General features: G+C 39.2%; 2 protein-coding genes across 3 annotated transcripts in view; both read right to left on the reverse strand.

The window, feature by feature from the left end:
• MAGOHB (mago homolog B, exon junction complex subunit) overlaps window positions 1-16,347 on the reverse strand; it is a 1,022,454-nt gene that overhangs the window by 278,689 nt on the left and 727,418 nt on the right. The gene's annotated exons all lie outside the window — the stretch shown is intronic.
• On the reverse strand, window positions 9,107-12,717 carry PRR4 (proline rich 4). 2 transcript variants are annotated; one of them, XM_050748295.1, is made up of 4 exons: window positions 12,620-12,717; window positions 11,626-11,661; window positions 10,302-10,395; window positions 9,107-9,208 (listed from the first exon to the last, which is right to left on the reverse strand). In XM_050748295.1, exons 1-4 carry the CDS (start codon window positions 12,681-12,683, stop codon window positions 9,202-9,204), a joined length of 201 nt encoding a protein of 66 aa, XP_050604252.1. In that variant the 5' UTR covers window positions 12,684-12,717; the 3' UTR covers window positions 9,107-9,201. The 2 variants fall into 2 exon arrangements, with proteins under 2 accessions (XP_050604252.1, XP_050604253.1); XM_050748296.1 differs by lacking the exon at window positions 9,107-9,208 and having other exon boundaries at window positions 10,308-10,627; window positions 12,620-12,701.

Below are 16,347 nucleotides of genomic sequence, written 5' to 3' on the forward strand. Positions count from 1 at the left end.
AGCCACCGCGCCCGGCCTGAAGCCTACTTCTGTCAATTCATCCATCTGATCCTCTGTCCAGTTCTGTGCCCTTGCTGGAGAGACATTGTGATCATTTGGAGAAGAGGCACTTTGGGCTTTTACGTTTTCTGCATTTTTTTTGTTGATTCTTTCTCATCTTCATGAGTTTGTCTAGTTTCAGTCTTTGAGGCTGCTGACCCTTGGATGGGGATTTTGTGGGGGCCTTTTTTGTTGTTGTTGTTGAAGCTGTTTTGTCACTTTTTGCTCTTTTTTTTTTGAGAAGGAATCTGACTCTGTCACCCATGCTGGAATGTAGTGGTGCCATCTCAGCTCACTGCAACCTTCACCTCCCGGGTTCAAGTGATTCTCCTGCCTCAGTCTCCCGAGTAGCTGGGATTACAGGAGCCTGCCACCATGCCCAGCGAATTTTAGTATTTTTGTAGAGATGGGGTTTCACTATGTTGGCTAGGCTGGTCTCGAACTCCTGACCTCAAGTGATCTGCCCGCCTCGGCCTCCCAGTGTTTGGATTACAGGCATGAGCCACTGCACCCAGCCTTTGTTTTTCCTTCAATAGTCAGGTCCTTCTTCTGTAGGGCTGCTGTAGTTTGCTGGGGGTTCACTTCAGGCCCTATTCATCTGATTTGCTCCCGTGCCTGGAGACGTCACTCAAGGAGGCTGGAGAACAGCAAAGATGAGTGCCTGCCCCTTCTTCTTGGACCTCTGACCTCGAGAGGCATCACCAACCTGATGCCAGTAGGATTACGCCTGTATAGGGTGTCTGACAACCCCTTTTGGAGGGTCTCATGCATTTGGATGGCATGGGGAACAGAACCCATGAGTGAGTGGGATCTTCAGATCCGTGGGTTGCACAGTTCCATGGAAAAACATAATTTCCCCAGTTGGGTAGCATGCTCATTCATCCCTCCCTTGGCTGGGGGTGGGGGGTTCCCCTTCCCCGTGTAGCTCTCAGGTGGGCCTCTGCACCACACTGTTCTTCCTTCTTTCTGTGAGTCATGCCAGTCTTCTAGTCAACTTTGATGGGAGAACCTGGATACCTTGGTTGCCAGTGAAGGATTCACATGCTTCTTTTTCTTTATGTTTCTTTATGTTTATGTTTCTTTATGTTTCTTTTTCGGATGAGAGCCTCTGAAAGCTGCTGCTTCTAGTCAGCCATCTTGGCCCCGCCCCTCTAAGCACTATTTTGACTGTAACCACTTAAGTTGGTTTGTTATTATTTTCATTTTGTTAAAAATGGTGCTAGTTTCCCTTGAGACTTTGTTTTTCATGCATTTAGAAACATGCTGTTTAATATTTAAATATCTGGGAATTCTAGATTATCTTTTTCTTACTGATTTCTCATTTAAGTTTCTTATGGCCAGATAACTAATGGTTCTGTATTTTCAGCGCTTTAAAGATGTTAGATTGCTTTTAGCTTCCATGGTTTCTGATGAGAAATCTGTTGCCATTTGAATTATTGTTTGTGTGTCACATTTCATTTTTCTCTGAATTTATCTATTTTTTTCTTTAAAATTGGGTTTCATCAATTTGATTATAATTTGTTCAAGCACAACTTTCTCTGACTTTATTATTTTTGGAATTTACGGGGCAGCCCCTTGAATCCATAAATTTATGGGTTTTACTAAATTTTGGAAGTTGCTGAAGTTTTTTTCAAATATCTTTTATGCCGTAATACCTTTACCCCCTTTCTTTGAGATTTTAATGGTATCAGTGTTGACCACATCTAATCTTTAGGGTCAGATGTCCTCCTACTCTGGACTTTTAATTGACCTGACTCGTACGACAAACTCATATTAAAGAATATCAGATTTTAGTTTTCTTTATCCTGGCTTGATAAAATCCACTGTCTCAGGACTTTTCTTCTAAATAGAAAAGTAGTCTGAAGGCTCGTCCTGATTTAAGACTGTAGGATTTCCGTTCTGCCAGTTAATATTTTTTCACTTTCTCTTTCTATTTTCTTTTTATATCAAATACATTTCAGCATGAAATTTTGTGATGGACTGTTAGTCTGATGTACACGATTTAGCCAGAAATAAATATTAGTGGATTCAAAATAGATACTCAAACTATCTGTCCAGATTTTTTTAAGTGTTGTTGGTTTTTTTCTTCTGTTTTGTTTTCAAATTCCAACTGATGAATGAAAGCAGCTGCCTAGAGAATAATGAGGTGGGTGCCAAACCTGGGTTGGTCGAAGGAGGAGTTATAGCACCTGTGCCATGCTATAACTTAGATAAATGACCTTATCTAAGCCCATTGCTTCAAATGCCACTGAAACTGGTGAACTTATCTTTTAGGAATGGAGGGGCTATAAAGACATTTGATGAAAAGAAAACTAAGAGGATTTGCCACCGGAAGGTCTACCTTTTAAAAGGGGGCTAAAGAAAATTCTCTAGCCAAGAAAAAAAAAAATAAAAAAGAAAGTTTAAAACACCGAGATTAAAGAAACCACAATGAAAAGGGAAAAACGAAAAAATTCATCTTCCTTTTCCTCTTCAGTTCAGTAAATGTATCTGACAGTTGAAGTTAAAATTATGACATTATCAGATGTGATTGTAAACTTGGTTTCATTGGCATTTGAAGCCATAGGCTTAGACAAGGTCACTTAGGAATAGTGTAGCTATCAGGACAATTCAGACCTCTGAGACAGCCATGTGGAAACTTGACACAGCAAGCAAATAATGAGAAGCCCCACCCAATGACTGTCTTCACACTAGCAGCTCTCAGTGAAGGCTTCTGTATTTGTCCATTCTTGTATTGCCATAAAGAAGTAATGGGGCCAGGCACGGAGGCTCACACCTGTAATCCCAGTACTTTGAGAGGCTGAGGGGGGTGGATCACGAGGTCATGAGATTGAGACCATCCTGGCCAACACGGAGAAACCCTGTCTCTACTAAAAATACAAAAAATTAGCCAGGCATGGTGGCAGCCGCCTGTTGTCCCAGCTACTCAGGAGGCAGAGGCAAGAGAATCACTTGAAGCCGGGAGGTGGAGGTTGCAGTGAGCTGAGATTGCACCACTGCACTTCAGCCTGACTGAAGGAGACTCCATCTAAAAAAAAAAAAAAAAAAAAAGTAAGGTAATTAACAAAAGAAATTCAATTAGCTCATAGTTCTCATAGTTCTGCAGGGTTACAGGCATGGTGCCAGTCTCTGGTTAGCTTCTGATGAAGCTTCTGGAAGTTTACAATCATGGCAAGAGGCAAAGGGGGAGGAGGCGTGTCCCATGGTGAGAGTGGGAGCAAGTAGGGGAGGTGCCACACACTTTCAAACCACCAGATCTTGCATGAACTCAGAGCAAGAACTCACTAATCACCAAGGGAATGGTGCTAAACCAGGGGTGTCCAATCTTTTGGCTTCCCTAGGCCACACTGGAAGAAAAAGAATTGTTTTGGGCCATGCATAAAATATACTAATGATGGGGGATGAGCTAAAAAATTGCAAAAAACTTCAATGTTTTAAGAAAGTTTACGAATTTGTATTGGGCCGTATTCAAAGCCGTTCTGGGCTGCACGCGGACTGCTGGCCATGGGTTGGACAAGCTTGTGCTACACCATTCATGAGGAATCTGTCCCGTGATCCAGTCACCTCCCACCAGGTCCTATCACCAACATCGAGAATCACATTTCAACATGAGGTTTTCAGGGGACAAACATCCAAACCATATCAGCTTTCCTGTGCCAAGCATGGATGAAGCTGAGATCCTTACATGGGTTACTTACAAAATGTACATGTTTTATACAATATTATTAATTGTACAAAATAATTACTTTCTACCAAAAGTTAATTGTACAAAATATTAATTAAAATATTTAATGTTAAATTTGTACAATGTATATAAAAATATAAACGTCCCATAAAATTTGATAATAGCATATGCCATTTTATTTCTATAATATAGAAACTCTTCAATACTCAGCAACTTTGTTCACATTAGACCACTTTTATTTGTAATTATTCATATGTTGGGTCATAAACCTGCCATTTTACTCTGTGATTTCTGCTTATCTGTTTTTTTTTTCTTCTTTTTTTGTCATTGTTGTTTTCTATGTCTTACCTTCATGTATTACTTTAATTTTTTTTATTAGAATTCCATTGAGGTTTATCTGTGGTATTTTTGAGTATATCTCTGTGTGCAGACGTCTTAGTGGATGCTGTAGCTTTTACATCACATGTAATAACTTATCATGGTTTAATAGGGTCAAAATGTTAGTACTTTGAAAGATGTATGGAAACCTTATTCCTTGATTCCCTGTATGTCTCTTTACCCTCTGTTCCTTATATATTTGTCTTAAATATTTATCTATATACACTTAGAATCACATCTGATAATGTCATAATTTTAACTTCAACTGTCAAGTAAATTTACCAAACTGAAGAGGAAAAGGAAGATGAAGTTATTCGTTTTTTCCCTTTCCACTGTGTTTTCTTTAATTTTGGTGTTTTGAAGTTTCTTTTTTAATCTTTTTTTTTTTTTTTCCTGGCTAGAGAATTTTCTTGAGCCCCTTTTTAAAAAGTAGACCTTCTGGTGACAAGTCCTCTCAGTTTTCTTTCATCAAATGTCTTTATAGCCCTTCCATTCCTAAAAGATAAATTCACCAGATATAAAAACCAGAATTGAAAGTTTTTTTATTTCATCACATAGACAGTGTTGTGCCACTTTTCTATGGCTTTCATCCTTTTCGGATGTTTCCTACTTCCATTTGTATTGTTTTCCCTCCTATAGATAAGCTATTTCCTCTAGCTGCTTTCAAAATTTGTTTTTTCTTTTAACTTTTGGATATTTTACCATGGTATACCTTAGTTTGGATTCTTTGTGTTTATCTTGGTTAGTGTTATGCACTGAAAGTTTGTGTCCCCTCAAAATTCACATGTAGACATCCTAAATTCAATGTGATGTTATTCGGAGATTAGGTCTTTGGGAGGTAATTAGGGTTAGATTAAGTCATGAGGGTGGGTCCCTCATGTTGAGATCAGAGGCCTTAAAAAAGAGAGAGAGAGAGAGGGAGAGAGAGAAGGAGACAAGAGATATTTTTTCTTCTCTCCAACATGTGAGGATACAATGAGATGATGTCCATCTACAGCCAAAAAATGTCTTCAGCAGAACTCAACTATGCTGGCATTCTGATCACGGTCTTCCAGCTTCTAGTATTGTGAGCAACACATTTCTGTTTTTATAAACCACCCATTCTATGGTATACTGATACAGTAGCCTAAAATGGCTAAGAGATTTTGGGTTTGCTTGAATTTAGAAATGTGTGGGTTTTTGCCCATTGCCAAATTAAGGAAGTTTTCAGTCTTTGAGACCTTTCTCAAAGTTGCTTATTTCTTCTCTCCTTCTGGGACTCTGAAAACACAAAACTTAGGCCTTCAGTTATAACACTACAGGTCCCTGAGACTGTGTTTATAGTTTTTTCCTGCTTATATTCTTGAATTTTTTAATGTGGTTTTTGTAAGTTTCAGTTCTAAAATTTCCATTTAGTTCTTTCATATATTTTAATTTCTTTGCTGAGATTATTTTTTAAATTTGCTTCTTATATGTTTGTAAGTAATATACTGGAAGCATTTTTACAATGACGGCTTTAAAATCTTTGCTGAATAATTCTAACATCTTTGTCATTTTTGTTCTGGAATCTTCTAATTATCTTTTACATTCAAGATGAGATTTTTCCTGATTCTTCGTATACCAAATGATTTCTTTTTTTTTTTTTTTTTTTTTTTTTTGAGACAGAGTCTCGCTGTGTTGCCCAGGCTGGAGTGCAGTGGCCGGATCTCAGCTCACTGCAAGCTCTGCCTCCCGGGTTTACGCCATTCTCCTGCCTCAGCCTCCCGAGTAGCTGGGACTACAGGCGCCCGCCACCATGCCCAGCTAGTTTTTTGTATTTTTTAGTAGAGATGGGGTTTCACCGTGTTAGCCAGGATGATCTCAATCTCCTGACCTCGTGATCTGCCCATCTCGGCCTCCCAAAGTGCTAGGAGTACAGCCTTGAGCCACCGCGCCCGGCCGGTATACCAAATGATTTCTAAATGAACCAGGACATTTTAGGTATTATGAGACTCTAAAACTTATTTACCCCTTCTGTCTTAGCTAGCTTCCTCAGACACTACTCCAGCAAAGGAAGGGAGTGAGGGAAGGACACTGCAATCCTGCCAGGGGATAGAAATAAAGGTTTCATCTCAATCTCTGTGGACACCTAGGCAGGGGAAGTTTCCTCATTACTGCTGGCTGGAGGGTGGGTTCTGGCTCACCACTAGGCCTCCACTGATAACCTGTCTAGGGGGTAGAAGTGCCTTGTTACTGTTTCCCACATGGGCTCCACAAGCACTACCTGGTATGGAAAGGAGGGTGCTTCTTCATTGCTGCTTTTAGAGTAGATCCAGCTCTCCATTTGCTCTCCAGTCATATCAAGGTGTAGAGGGAGAATGAGGGGCTTATTACCACAAATTGGGGATGAAAGTTCCAACTTCTGCTATTCTGAGATGCTATTCTGGAGGAGGGTTGGGACACCTTGTCGCAGCCTGGCAGGTGTAAATATCTGAAGATCTAAGCTCTCCACTTGAGGTGATAGTGTTTTCTGTGGTATTTGGCTATGGTAGAGTGATTACTGTCTAAACGTTTTCTGCTTTGGTAGACTATTTCCTTGACTTTTGGCTAAAATAATAGGCTTTGTTGGGAAATTCTCATATGTGCCTGTTAGTATTTCTATGTTGAAGGCATTTTCAACTAAAAGTCTGCAAATTATAAAGTGAAAAAAAACCTTAGAGAATTCTTCACTATGCAATTTATTGAGTCCCTACCACATCTGCCTTGGTCTCTCCAGGTCTGAGTTGTCATATGTTTTATACATAATGTTCAGGGTTTACAGTTGTTCTTAGTAGAAGGAATAGGGCAAACTACATTTACTCCATTTTTCTGGAAGCAGACATTGGTTTACTTTCTGTAAGAAAGCAGTCGGTGAATTTCTGTCCAAATTCTCTGTCTTTTCAAGAGGAACTGGGCTTTATTTCCCAGATTAACATCTGAGCAACAATAGACTTACAGGTGGCATTACTTTCTATATAGGTAGAGAATAGGCTGAATATTAAATGTTAAGGAGCAGAATCATTGGAATTGAAATGAAGGAGACTTCGTTTTTATTCGTGTTAACCAGCCTCCTGATGATATACCACAGTGCATTTGTTCATCAATATACCTTTTGGACCACCTTTCTGCTGCTTTTTTTAATGGTTCTAATGCTAAAGAAAGCAAATGTTTATCAAATAATCTATTTTTTAGATAATTCATTATTATAAGTTAATTCATTATTAGAAAGATAATTTATTACTAGAAGATAATTCATTATTAGAAAGAAGGAACAAAACGAGTCTTTTCTAATAAAAGAATAAATAAACAAATGTATTGAACTTTTGTTGTATATCATGTAGGGTAATTTTATATACATGTTGCATTTTACAATAATTAAATCATGTAATTTTGTATACATCATGTAGGTTAATTTTATATACATTTTATATACATTACACATTTAATTCTTGTACGTAGCCCTCTGCCTTAGCCAATTCAAGCTGCTATTAACAAAATATCTTATCTTGGATAATTTATAAATAATACAAATGTATTTCTCATAGCTCTGGATTCTGGAAAGTTGAAGACTGAGATGGTACCAGATTCGGGGTTGAGTGAGAGCCCTTTCCAAACAGACAATTTCTCCTGGTTTCTCTCTCATGAGGCAGAAGTGTGAAAGAAGGATGAACATTGAGTCCTTACATGTCAAAAGAGATGGAACAGTTCAGCAGCCTTTGGGAGCCTCTATTTGTAGGGAAATTGATCCCATTCATGAAAGTAGAGTCCACATGACTTAGTCACTTCCCCCAAAGACTCCATCTCTTAATACTATTGCATAGGGAATTAAGTATCAACATAGGGAATTAAATTTCAACATAAATTTATTTTGTAGAGACATAAACATTCAAACTAGAGCATTCTGTCTCTGGTCATTCCCCCAAATATATGGTCTTCTCACATACTAAATACATTTATTTCATCTCCAAAATCCCCAAGGTCTTAACTTATTCCAGCATCCACTTTAAAATCTAAATCCAAAGTGTCATCTAAATATCATCAAAATCAGATATGGTGTGGCCAGTTTTCTAATACTGAACCATCTTTAATGTCCTCATCCTCTTTCAACATGGTTTATTATTCTTTTAGCATCCTGTTCATTTGTTTATGTACTATTGAATAGTTTCCCTAGCAGTGTATCCTTGTTGTCCTATATATGTTGTTTAATGAAACTCACAATAAATTCAGAAACTTGTTGTTTCCTGTACTTAAAAAATTTAAATAAGAATTATGTGCTTTTAATGATAAAATTTAGATATTAAAATTTCCTATATTCAATGACATTGGAGGTGATAATGAGAGGTGTTTGGAGATAGTTACCTATCAAATTCTTTTGCTTCTTAGGGTTATTTTCTATCCAACTTTCCCTCAGCATCTTGAGTTAAATTTGGCAGTCTATGTTATCTGACAATAATACTGATATTGCTGGAATTTTCACAACAAGAACAGAGTTTTACTCAAATTTCTTGCCCTTTAAAATACATTATGCTGCACCTTTTACGAAATCCACTTAAGTTTTTATAAAGAATGGTGAAGGACTTAGGGAGGAAGAGAAATGAGCAATGAGAAAAGAGGAAAAAAGAGAATAGTGAGTTTTATGGACAAGAGATCTAGAACTACATTTATGCCCCTAGAAACCAGGATTAATAGTTGTGGAAATTTTAAGAATTCCCCAGCACCTGCAACTCCCTCTCGTTTGTTATATATTCCTTGTTTTCCTAAAGTTACAAGAATAGCAATGAAAGATGTGAAAATAATTTTAAGAATTTGCATTTGTGCTATGCAATCTAGGACAGAAGAGGAGCAATGGAACTCTTTCCCTTTGGCAGCTAGCTTTATTAAGATAAAGGAGGAGGGAAGCCTGATGGAAGCATCAGTGAACAGGAATCCCAGATATTCTTAGATTGTATTAATGGCCCTCAAATTCCAGACTCAGAAACACCCACAAAGAGAAGCAACAATCAGAAATTGCATGCTATTAGTATTTTATTGGTATACTGAAGAAAGAGTTATGACCACATTATTTCAATGTAATGGCTTTCTGAAGGCAGTTATCTTCTTATTTATTTTCTGAAACAAACAAACAAATAAGGAAATTTATACACAAGATACAACATAGCAAAATGTATCTATTCCTTGATGATATTAGTAAAGTAAATTATTGCTTTCAAGATTAAGAAAACAGATTATTTTTATGGTGTTTATGTTTTGGCTACTGTTCAAAACATTCAAGGTTATATTTATGAAAATGACTGCAACTTGAACCTACAGTAGTGAAAAACTAATACAGACCCACATCTCAATTAACAGTGGTTGATTGAAGAAATCATGGTACAGTCACACAAGAGAGTAGTATACAATTGTAACAACAAAATAAAAATGTACAAATAAATCACCAAGAAGATCTATATGTCTCTGTGAAATGACAAAGTTATCTAAGACATATATTATTTGAAATAAGCAAGTACAGATCTGCATTTAAAATAATATATCACTTGTGGGAAAAATAATGACATACGCTTATATACATATACATATTTCCAGGAGGATGTTCAAAAAATTAATGGTGGTGACATTTGGTGAGGGGTGTGGGTAAGTAGGATAAGGCATCACTTTAAGATTTAGCTTCATACCATTCTGTTCAGTTAGATTTTTTTTTCCTTGAGGATGTACTAATTTCAAAATAAGTATTTTAAAAATTAAATAAGATATAGAAGCATCAAGTTCAAGTATCATTTAGCAGGGACGCTGGACCTGAGAGGCTGGTGTGAGGCAGAACTGAGCAAAGAGTGTTGTGGTGGAAACCAGAGAGAAACCTGAGATGGAGAGTCCTTGGGTCTGAGAGGGCAGACTCAAAGACGGGAGGCAGAGCACCAAAGGGAGAACACACCCCACTTCCTCATTACCAACTCATTTTAAGGAGACAAGTCATCTTAAGAAAAAAGTTGGAGAGGTCAATATTTCATAAGATAAGAATTCTTTGAACTGCTTGTTAAAAATACAAGGACTTGCAACCTTATCCAAGAATACCTGAATACAAATCTTTAGAAATGGGGTTCAGGATTATGTAATTTCAACATATTTCCAATTGATTTGTGAACACAGTAAAGTTTGAGAACAGTAACAGTTTGGGCATTTAATGGAGAATGAACTGGAATCATACCTGTCGTTGAATTCTAGATTACTACCAGCGTGGCTGGTCCTGGAGATGTCTTGGCGGTTTGTCCCCCTGGAAGAATGCTGGTACTTCCTCCAGCCTTACAGGAGGAAGTCGGGGTAGAGGGCGGTGAAGGTCTGTTCGTTGGGGTCGTCGTTGTTGATTTTGAAAAGGAAGTGGGAGAGGATAGCGGTGATGGCCTCCTGGTTGTGGTGGTCTCTGCTGAGGACCATCGTCTTGGTTACAGCTATCACCAGGGAGTCTGAGTAGGAGTCCTTCAGGAGGAGGTCTCTGGGGTCCCTGATCTGGGCTCTGACTTGAGTCCTCTACATCTGTGTGAGTAATTAATGGACAGGAATGCATGAGCTCAGTGAAGAAAAGCTCTCCTCTCTTTATACTTCTCTCACCTTATCACATAGCCCTGTTCTCCCCAAACCTGCCGCTTGACTGTCATCTTCCTTTGTGCCCACTGTTTTTTTTTTTTCCCTTTTTATGCAGCTGTCCTCTTAATCCATGTAAGAGTGATATGGAAAGTCTCATTTATTTGCTTCTGTGACAAGTATGTTTCCATAAATTTGAAAAGAGGGGTTCTTGCATATCTTAGAGTTGCCAGAGGGTATCTCCAAGGACAGAAAAAAAAGCAAAAATATTATAGCTTTCAGTTATGTTGCTGGTTATTTTTTTTTTGGTTGCTGTAATAACTTACAAACTGTGACTCCATCTCTCGGCACCTAAGCCCTATGCAGAAACTAGAGCTGATTTCCCAGGCTCCTGGTACCAAGTAGAGAAATACTAAAAGACAGAAGAGAAAGACAATGTGAAAGCTTGCACAGGATCACTAAACAGCTGTGGCAAGTATTTATCATCTGTAGTGACACAGCTGAGTGGGTCAACACAGAGAAAAGAGATTCATGCACTGTCTTTTTGTTTTGTTTTGTTTTGCCTTACTCCCTAAAGCCACATAACTGTGCAGGAGGACACTGGGGAAGAAAGAAGGAGTTAAGGATGGAGGAGTCAGAATGAGAACACTTCTCATTTGTTCATCATCTCTCAGCAGTCATTCTAGCCTGGGAAAAAAGCCTGCCCACTCCTAATGTCCTCAAAGCCAGGCATCTCTGTATTCAAGTTGGTGGCCTGGCTCATGGTCCCCAGAATCAAAGATGGGTAAGAATTGTCTACATTTTTAGGGGCACTAGTATTAATCAATACCTGACCCCTCTTACCACCTCCTCACAAAAAAAAAATGATGAGAAGAAGACACTGAAAAAACTTTAAAATTTCTAGTGGAAAAAAAGAGAAAAGAAATGTATTGAGGATCATTGGGATTTACCTGGTGTGGTGGGAGTAAAGTCTTCAGAGATCACATCTAGGAAAAGAAGTACAGGATGAAGTAAACATTTCCTCATAAATCTTTCAGGGCTCACAGTGGTCTATAGGGAAAGGGGTCTTCTGGCCACACCCTGTGCATCCTAAGTTACTTTGTCAACCATCTTCTGTGAAGCTGCTGGAAGGGGAGGAAGATGTTAGAGGAGGCAGGATTGTTACTACCACTGAGCATCAACCATGAACTCAACATAGAAGAGTCCCTTTTTGTCATCCTTAGGATCCATCAAACCCTAATGCTAATTTAGGCAAACTGGTCTGGGTATTTTCAAGTCATATTTTAGTTCTTCTACCTTATTCCTTCTCTAAATATTTTGATCATATTCACAAGCTTCCCCAAGAGGAGTAAATATTTGGACACAATCGTGTACATGTACTGCCAGCAACATATGGAAATTTTAAATGTGATTGGAAGAAAAATGGGAATTTGGGGACCTGATATTTCTATACCACTATGTAGAAAGACACAAATTTATCTTCCAGTCCTCTATGTCTGAAAGTACTCTGATGTTTGTTTATCTCTTTCATCGATGTTGCATCCCCTGTACAGCAAGGACACTATCATCACTGTCCACTGAGATTACTGTAGGATCTTCACAGCTGGACTTCCCTGGATCAGTCTTGCATTCTCCATTGCATCCTTCACAGCACAGCCAGGTCTTTCTAAAAATACAAATCTTACTTTGTCATTCCTCTAATTGAAATTCTCTGTTTGGTTCCAAGTGTATATTAAATAAAGTATCAGGCCTTGGGATGCAATGAGGGCACAACAGATGTCATCCTTGGAATGAGAGCTCTGAAGCCTTACCCTTCTTCTCAACCTCCTTCCTTCCATCCTGCTCTTCCTCTGCAGTGGTGTGGGGTGAACCCCTGAGGGCCAGGAAGAGTCACAGCCCGTCATCCCACTCCCCATCTCCTTTTTAAAAAAATTTTTTTTTTACCATTATCTGTGCTCTGAGCTGAGCTCAGAGCCAGCAGGACTACTGACAGCAGGACCAGCAGCATCTTGAAGGAGGCTCTGGAGTTGCTCCCAACTCTGTGCTGAGAGAAACATGGCAGCTCCCTTTATAAACATGAGCAGAACAATGGCACCTTTGAACTCCATACTGGGTGGACCTCACCACTTGAAAGATTAGGTTTTGCTTTCCTCTCATAAAGTTGAATGCATCTCTTATTACTTTTTGGGACTTTAGCCCAGCAGGATGTGGTGGTAGGATGTGGTTAGGTACAACCTGTGACTTCAGCATAGTTTCTGAAGGAACAGTATCCAAGCAATCAGCACAAATACTACAGCTGAAGTTTGGTCATCATTTTATTTTCAATCGGGTTAGACAGTTATTTGGTCCTTCCCCTGCGTTGGTTGTCTGTGTGCACATGAGCTCACATTTATATATGTGTGTCAGCAGTGATCCTATAGTCGGAAGTGAAAATGATTAATATCTCTAGCTATTTGTATGGCATAAATTCCATTTTTATGGCATATATACCTATGTGGATGATATGTAGCTTCATTTCATAATAATATAGAGATCATTTCTGTTTAATGTTGAGTTGTGTGAGGACAAAACACACTTGGGCACACATGGATGACAGATGGTTTACCCTCAGGCTACTCTGGCCCAAAGAGATTAAGATTCTCCTAATCTAGCACTAACCAGAGATACTTTATTGTTGTAGAACACACATATTAAAACATTCTATCTTTATTAATATCCTGGGGGTTAGTAAAGCAAAACTGGCCACAGAAAGCACCATTAGATTTCCGCAGAGAATAGTGTGAATACACAGTTCTTTGAACAAGCCATGCTATTTTATGTCCCTAAGACTTCTTCCATGGTCTTTCTCTTTTCTAGAATGTTCTGTAAGATTCAGTTTAGATCTTACTTCTTGTACTAAATATTTTAATCACGCTGACTGATTATTGAGTGGACACAATAATACAATCTAATTAGATAGTATCATAGTCTGTTGAAAGCCTCAAGTATTGCATTGATTTTCTATTTTTTAATTAGTTTCCATGCTATTTGCTTCTCAGATTGCCTTCACCAAAGATTATTTTCTCTGTAATATTATTATACTCATTCTTCTTCACTCTTGTGCTGAACCTTACTTGTTGATGCGTTATATTGTGAATCAATCCTCTCTATGCCTATGTTTTATATCTGGCTGCTTTCTTCATGCGTTCTGGTAGAAATCTTTATTTAATTTTCTAAACAAGGTTCTATACTTTTCTTCACTTGCTTTCTTCATTTTTGTTTTTAAAATTTGGCACCAAGATACTGTGTTTCCAAAAGGTTTTGTAGGGTCCTGTATTGGTAGCTCAATCTTCATCTGCTGATTTTTCTATTCTATCTAGTGGTTTTCCACTTATATTTTCATGGAACAGCTAGATCAATCAGTATCACCGGCTGCCACTTTTCATTACAGGCCTTGTGTAGGTCTTGTATTTTTTTTACATTTTTGTACAGGGCTAGTGATAATTTGAGGATAGCTTGGTTGTAAGTATGACAGGGTCAGGGGAATGTGACTGGAAATCTTAAAAACAGGCCTCTTGACCATTGTGGATGAGTGGATCATGTGCTGTGCAGATGAAGATCTGGTCTGGCTCTTCTGAAGTGTTGGAGGTAGTATTACAGGAGTATTTTCTAATCAATGGTGTTTGTTATGGATAACTTTACTTTGGCAAGGTGACCAAAAAATAAATATTTTCTTTCATAATTATGGATATATTTTGAAGGTGAAATATATTATGAGTTAGCAATTCTCTGTGTGGGAAGCAGAAGAGTTCTAGCTGTGCTTTATGGATTTTATGCGTTAGAGAGAGTAGTTGTTTGGCTCTACAGATCCAGCTGTGTTACTGGGATTGCTATCTCTGATTTCACCAGACATCGTTTAACGTGGGAACTGCAGATAAGCAGTCCTGCCTAGGTGGTTCACAGTAGACCATCAGCTAGGAAAGGAAGGTCAGGTAGAAGGAGCAGAGGGGAGTGCCAGGCAGACATGATTCACTGTGTGGGTGGCTGTGCCTCAGTAGGATAGGGCACTGGTCAGAATCATGAAGCCCTGATTCCAGACTCTAGCTCCCAGATGACATTTCTAGATACACACTGATCTGGAAGGAAACCTACTGCATTGAAGGGAAGAGCCAAGTCATGGAAGAACCAATCACCTGCTGACTAAAGAGCACTTGGGCCTTGAATAACCTGCAGTGATATCCAGGTAGTATGGTGTGGGCCTTGAGTGAGACTCTGAGATGTGCTGGTTTCAAGTGAGACCCAACACATTCCTAGCTGTGGTGGGTATGGTCAGAGACTCTCCTGCCTGAGAAAAGCAGAGAGAAAAAGTAAAGGGGACTTTGTCTTGAACCTTAGGTACCAGGTCAGCCACAGAGGGGTATAACAGGAAGTGGGCTATTGGGGTCCCCAATTCCAGGCCCTGCCTCTTGGACAGCATTTCTGGACCTGCTCTGGGCCAGAGGGGGAGCCCACCACTATGAAAGGCGAGTCCTAGATCAGGCAGCATTATTCACCATAGGCTGAATGAAGAGCCCTTGGTCCTTAAGTGAACATCGATGGTAGCCTGAGAGTATTCCCAAAGGCCTGTGGTGATGGTGGCCATGGGGTAAGGTGCCTCTGCATATGAAAAGGGAAGATTAGAATGGGAAGAATTGCATCTCCTGGCCTGAGTGCTAGCTTAGCAGCAGTAAAACAGAATGCAAGGTAAATTTCCAAAATTTTGGACTCTGGTCCCTGACTCCTGGACAGCATCTTTGGACCTGCCTGAGGCTAGGGGATCTTGCTGCTATGAAGAGAAGCACATAAGCCTATCTGTAAACCCAAAAGCAGTACTAAGAAGGAAGATTATTGCGATATGTGCCTACATCAAAAAAAAAAAAAGAAAAAAAGAAAGAAAAGAAAAAAAACACTGGCATAGAAACAGACATTTTTGGACTGTGAGCCTGGCCTCTACGAATCATCGCTTCAGCTCCTGATTGGTCATGGGCCAAAGTCTTGGGCCAAGCTTTCACTTCATCTCCTGATAGGTCCCAGAGCAAGCTGAATCATCACAGCCTCTTATGAATCATCACTTCAGCCTCTGATTGGTCCCAGGCCAAGGCCCTGAGCCAAGCTTAGTCACAAGTTCTCCAAGACAGCCCATGGGCTAAGCACATTCCTTCCCCTTTCTAGTCCATAAATACCCTGTACCCCAGCCTCATAGAGGGCAACCCATTTGGGCTCCCCTCTCTGCTGACAGAGAACTTTCTTCTTTTGCTTATTAAACTTACGCTTTAACCTCACACTTGTGTCTGCGCTTCTCAATCATCTTGGACATAGGACAAAGAACTCCAGATACTATCTCAGACAATGAGAGACTGTTACATCTTGGTGCATTGACAAGACTACAACACGACAGCAAGAAAACTTTGGGGAAACTCTCCAGAACACCAGAGCGGGCAAAGATTTCTTGAGTAATACCTCAGGAGCACTGGCAACCAAAGCAAAAGTGAATAAATGGGATCACATCAAGTTAAAAAGCTTTTTTTCACAACAAAGAAAAAAATTAACAAAATGATGAGACATTTCACAAATATTTGCAAACTATCCATCTGACAAAGGATTAATAACCAGAATATATAAGGAGCTCAAACAACTATATAGGAAAAAAAATC

This window comes from Macaca thibetana, chromosome 11 (assembly GCF_024542745.1).
Source record: "Macaca thibetana thibetana isolate TM-01 chromosome 11, ASM2454274v1, whole genome shotgun sequence".
Taxonomy (NCBI): Eukaryota; Metazoa; Chordata; class Mammalia; order Primates; family Cercopithecidae; genus Macaca; species Macaca thibetana.

Coding starts and splice junctions, on each gene's coding strand:
- PRR4 (XM_050748296.1), bottom strand. CDS start 12,683: ATGCTGCTGGTCCTGCTGTCAGTAGTCCTGCTGGCTCTGAGCTCAGCT. Junction 11,662..12,619: donor AGCTCAGAGCACAGATAATG/GTAAAAAAAAAA, acceptor TTCTTTTCCTAG/ATGTGATCTCTGAAGACTTT. Junction 10,628..11,625: donor CTTTACTCCCACCACACCAG/GTAAATCCCAAT, acceptor TTACTCACACAG/ATGTAGAGGACTCAAGTCAG.